At 45.4% G+C, this 5,763-nt stretch overlaps 1 protein-coding gene across 1 annotated transcript; it reads left to right on the top strand.

The window, feature by feature from the left end:
• Positions 1-2,398: 2,398 nt before the first annotated feature.
• Positions 2,399-3,415, top strand: LOC104504260 (keratinocyte proline-rich protein-like). Its single transcript, XM_010146635.1, has one exon. It carries the CDS (start codon positions 2,399-2,401, stop codon positions 3,413-3,415), a length of 1,017 nt encoding a protein of 338 aa, XP_010144937.1.
• Positions 3,416-5,763: the final 2,348 nt, after the last annotated feature.

Below are 5,763 nucleotides of genomic sequence, written 5' to 3'. Positions count from 1 at the left end.
TACATGTACTCAAAATTATCTGTTCTGTAATGAAAGAAGAATGAAATCTATGAAGATCTTCATGGGAAAAAATAAACCCATCCATCATGAGTTTGTAGGATGACAAGAAAGTCACTTTAGGTAATTCATTGATGAAAAGCAGGTGAGAAGTATAGATTAGTCCCCCTGTCTTAAGAAGCAGGGGCATTAGCGGACATGAAATGACTCATGCATGGGTTGAAGTGGAACCATGCTGGTAGACACCACACCAAGACCCCGGATCTCAATGGGGTCTGCAATGAATGCGTTAACCTGAGGGTATGACCTTTATTGACACAGAAAGTTTTTGTTAAATAGGATTAGTCAGAAGGGATTAAAACGCATTCTACACCAAAAGCCTCTCTTCACAATGCCTACGTGTAAAACAAGTCTGTGGAGGAAATGCACAACGGCAGTTGTGAAAGAATGAGCTCATTACCTAGGAGGACTCATTCCCAGAAGGCAGGGCTTTGAAACCATATAAAAGTTCTCAAATCTCCTTGCTCCACTATCCACTCAACTTTGCGCTTCTCCCTGTTGACTGGTTGGGTAAGTCAGAGAATACTGATACTCTTTTGTGATGTCTATAATTTTACTGCTTATCCTAATGTAGGCAGCCTCTTTAAAGAAGTGTTTTATTTGATACCTTTGAATATGCAAAAGATTTCTGCAAAAAGACAAATTGTGGGCATTGGAGTAGGACAAGCAGTCTTGGAATGACTCTGCAAGGCAAATTCAGATTGCGTGTAAATCTGAGGATAGCTAAGTGCTAAATTAGACCCTTTCTGAAGAAAACATTAGATAAAATTATGTTGGTTTAAGTGTAACTGATCCTGCCTTCAGGGAAGGAGAAGGCCTAAATGGCCACCTAAAGATCCTTCCAAATCTATTTTCTGTCATTCTATTTATAAAAAGAATATTTTTTAAATTTTGATTTGATTGAAGAATTATTTTGTGAAAGCTAGATTTGAGAGTCTGAGGGACTGTAGGGAGCAGAAAGATGAAAGTATTCCTAATGTGCTGTCTCATTCTGGCTAACCATGTCAAGAGCAATATATTAATTTGGCTTAAGATCTTATCAGGTCCTTATAAAGAAAATAGTAAGAGACAAATGATATTGATCTGGAGAATATAGGAAGATGTAGAAAGGAGGAATGAATTTGCTTTGAAGATGTGCTGAGAGGAGTAGGCAACGTGGGGGAGAACGAACCTGCACACTCTCACTCTGTGTTGGTGCTATTCCTGCGTTGAGAGGACTTAAAACTTCGCCTTCCAACCAACACCTCTGTGACTCTAACCTTTAATTTGTGCCCCTGGATTGTCTCTAGAAACACAACAACATAGGTTTTAAAAAAGATGCAGCACCAGTCCAGCTGAGCCTGATGCCTGCCTTCAGCAGCCCACAGAAGAGAGACAGTTTCATAAATTGTTAGGAAAACTCATTTGCCTGTTGCGCTTTACTGGCCTTGGGAGAAGAAATCCCTCCTGCTTATTCTGATTCATGCAAGCTACCCGTATTATTAGTGGCCATGATAATCCAGAAACACAGGGACGCATTACCAGTGCTAATTTTTTCCATGACAGCTGGAAGGACTGTGCCACAGGTAATCTCAATGCATTACACCATCAATGAATTCAGAGTGAAACCAGAGCAAGAGGAGGAGTTGGCCTATTGCTATTGTAAAGACTCTTAGTACTACCAAAAGATATCTGTGAGGTCCAACTTCAGGCATGAGCATCTCAGGTTTCTGATTCCAAGTAAAATCTGGAAACCATTTCAAGAGGGGCAAAATCAAATGAAGTATTTCTGGTTTTTCACCGTAAAATATCCTGTTGGGCCCAGATTTATATTTTTCTACATTTTGACACACCAAATGTTTTTTAAATGTTTGTCTTCAGCATTCTCTTTTTTTTTTTTTTAATTATTATTTTGACTTTCTGAAACCACTGTCAAACCAGCAGAACTGTTATTTGCCACCTCCTCTCATCAATTCCCCAGGACAGGAATGAAAGGGAGCTAACATGGAAGAGCTAAGTAACAGGAGGAAGAGTTCTGAAGTGTAAATCAGATCCACGTTCAAAGGAGTGGCTCTACCTCAGCTAGACCTGACAGGGCTGTCCGACATTGCAGAACAGAAAGGAGGAAGAAAGGATAAGACAGAGTCAGAGCAGGGGCTGAAAGGCAGGATGAAAAAGAAAGAGCAAATCATAAGTCTTTCAGAGCCAACTTGCCTTTGGAAACCAAGGGCAAGTTAAGAGAACTTTACTCCGGCAGCAGTCATGTTTGTTATAATTGTTTCTCCCTTATCCCAGCGCGTTTCATTTAGCAGATACAGTAACACTCTAACATTTCTTGCAGATAATCTTGTTTCCTGCAAAGATGTCTTTGAACCAAATGCAAATCAAGCAGGAAATCACCCTCCCACCTGGCCTGAGCAAAACGGTTTCAAAGCAAAGCCAAGACCCTGTGCCGTGCACTGAGCCGCTCCCATGTCCGCAGCAGCAACATGATGTCCAAGTCTCAACACCTTGCCCAGAACCAGTGCCAGTAGCAGTGGTACCATGTCCCGAAAAATCAGTGCCATTGCCAACACCGGTGGTGGAACCAGGCAAGGGAGAAACGCCAGTGGTCATAATCCCCGAGTGTCCGCCCCAGGAGCTGCAGCAGCAACAGCAGTGCAAGCTACCACCAACTTTGCCACCTGTTTCATGCCCTGAGCCTGTTCCATGCCTTGAAGAGAAGTCAGCATGCAAAGAGCTGCCTGTCCCAGCCCCTGTTTCCTGCTCTGAACCAACTCCATGTGTGCTGGAGAAACAGGAGTGCAAGGAGATCCCTGTGCCAGTCCCTGTTACCTGTTCAGAGCCTGCAGCATGTGCCCAAGAGAAGGAGCAGTGCAAGGAGATCCCTGTACCAATCCCTGTTCCATGCCCTGAACCTGCACCATGTCCCCAGGAGAAGCAGGAGTGCAAGGAGATCCCTGTGACCACCCCATGCCCTCCAGAGCAGCAGGAGTGCAAGGAGATCCCCGTGCCAATCCCTGTTCCATGCCCTGAACCTGCACCATGTGCCCAAGAAAAGCAGCAGTGCAAGGAGATCCCTGTTCCATGCCCTGAACCCGCACCATGTGCCCAAGAAAAGCAGCAGTGCAAGGAGATCCCCGTGCCGATCCCGGTCCCATGCCCTGACCCTGCACCGTGTCCTCAGGAGAAGCAGGAGTGCAAGGAGATCCCTGTGCCAACCCCATGCCCTCCAGAGCAGCAGGAGTGCAAGGAGACCCCTGTGCCAATCCCTGCTCCCTGCCCTGAGCCAGGGAAGTGCTCCCTTCCGGAGAAGTGCCCTCCCATTGAGCAGCAGCAGGTGAAGCAGCCCAACCAGTGGCCACCCATGCAGAAGTAACTTGCAGCCGACGAGGGACGCCCTGAGGAGAGAAGATGATTGCAAACCCACACCTCCTCTCCCCAGGTCTCACAACTAGAGGTCATTTTCTAACATCCTTTCATTCACTTCAGAATTTCTGTTAAGGAGCGCAGCTTCCAACTTCCCCCTCAGCTAAAGCCAGCGTTACCCTATACTAACAGCTATACGCTAACTGACACGTCGGATCGGCCCGTAGATGATAAGGTTTCGAGCAGTGTTGTAGGCATGTGCATTCAGCTTTCCAGCAGCCTGAATTTCTGCCCTTCCCCAATCATCCAGCAGGCTTTTAAAGGCCCAGAGAAACCAAAGACCATTATGGCATACACGAGTCAGGGTTCATCAGGCTAAACATTCAAACTTAACCCAAATGCCCTTAGGGACCTAAAGCTCGTCGGCCAGACCCGAACGCTGCCTCCTGGTTTTCATCCCTTCCTCCCCAGCTCCCTGTAGGCGAATGCCATCTCTCACCTTGCATTTAGGGGTTTTGCCTATTAAAAACAGGATTTGAGGTTTGTGCAGAACCTGTTGCTAAGGGGCTCTGGTCAATGTCAGCAAGACTTTCTGAATCATGAATCTATAGTGCTGAATATTTTACGCAATTAAAAATTTCCATTGGGCTAGAGGAAACAAAGATTTTTACAAAAGACCCATCACCTGTTATCTGTCTAGCTGAATTGGTAGTAACCAGCACTTTCCTCAGAGAGCTCACTTTGGATTTTCTAGGATGTGTAAAAGAACAGCTCAAGCTGAGATTATTTATGGAAAAATATATAGATAATTAAATCCGATCCAGACATGTTTTGAAATAAATTAATCTCGGGTGTGGCTTTCATCTGTTAGACAGAATGAAAGAGGAAGCATAGACAGTGCTGTCTCAATTACACCCTGGAACATGTTTCACCACACAGTGTTGTTGCGTATGTATTTGGTACTTATCTCTAATTATTTTAGCCTGATACTGTACCCAGGATTTATTTCACTGTGAAAATCAACAATAAAAATTACTTTGAATACTAAGTTGTGGAGATTTTTAATAGCTGCTGCTTAAAAAGAAGAAAAGGAGCCTCAGCTTGCAACAGTCAGTCATATTTTAGGCTTAAAGTTGAGCAAATCAGGACTCAAACTCTGGTGCTCTCAGAGAACCCTGGGTCCACTGCTCCACTCCAGGTGCCCAGGTTAGAGAACCTGCAAGAGTCCCTGTACTGTGTCAGTCCATGGGCTCTCTGATGGCACTGAAACACCCCTCAGCAAGACACCCCATCCCAGAGCATAGCTCACAGCATCAGCTCACACCTAGCTGTCCCCATGGTCAATCTGCCCAGTTCAAACACATCTGCAGTCATTCTGTGACCTTCAGCAGACATAAGACATGGGCACATCTACAAGGCAAGTTGCAAGCACAAGCAAATGAGTTTTTCCCACACTTGACATTAGCCAGGAGCAATGTAATCTCACTAGTTTGGCCCTGTACCTGTTAGATGGGTGTTAGATACATCCAACCTCATCACCTGATCACAGAATCACATTGAGACACACATCTGGTTTGCAGAGCAAGCTTAAGTCTGTCTGCCAGACTTCAATATCCTATCATTCAAGAGTTTCTGTATTCATAATTTTACTCCTCCGCTCTGCCATACAGCTTACTGGAAATCAATTAGCTGAGCCAGTAGGTCCAGCTGAGAAACAAAAACATTCCAAACCTCTTTCTGACTCTTTTCAAACAGAAACTATTCCTTCTAAGCAAGCAAAATCTTCCTTTCAGTGTTAAAAACTTCCAAAGACTATTTTCCTCTCAGCAGTTACAGTGTAGTTGAGACACTAAAAAAATCACAATTAATTGTTTTGATAAACCAAATTTGCTCCAGGTCAGGTGGAAAACAACTTGCAAGAGTGCCCTGACAGGGGAAGCACATTGATCCTGAACCAGTTTTGACACCCATTGAGAAGCTCCACTCTAAAGGGCCCTGAATGAAGGGATGCCACCCAGAGGGAGCTGGACAGGCTGGAGAGGTGGGACACTGCCAACCTCATGGAGTTCAACAAGGCCAAGTGCAAGGTCCTGCACCTGGGTTGGGGCAATCCCAGCATGAGGATGGGCTGGGCAGACAATGGATCCAGAGCAGCCCCGAGGAGAAGTACTTGGGGTTACTGGTTAACAAAAGCTGGACATGAGCTGGCCGTGTGCGCTGGCAGCCCAGAAAGCCAACCGTATCCTGGGCTGCATCAGGAGAAGTGTGACCAGCAGGTCCAGGGAGGGGATTCTGCCCCTGTACTCTGCTCTTGTGAGACCCCACCTGGAGTTCTAAGATTAGGAATCTAAAACCAGA

The sequence above is a fragment of the Eurypyga helias genome, unplaced genomic scaffold (genome assembly GCF_000690775.1).
Source record: "Eurypyga helias isolate BGI_N326 unplaced genomic scaffold, ASM69077v1 scaffold3342, whole genome shotgun sequence".
Classification (NCBI taxonomy): domain Eukaryota; kingdom Metazoa; phylum Chordata; class Aves; order Eurypygiformes; family Eurypygidae; genus Eurypyga; species Eurypyga helias.
The sequence above is the reverse complement of the archived record's forward strand: the minus strand, read 5'-3'. Positions and strand labels throughout refer to the sequence as shown.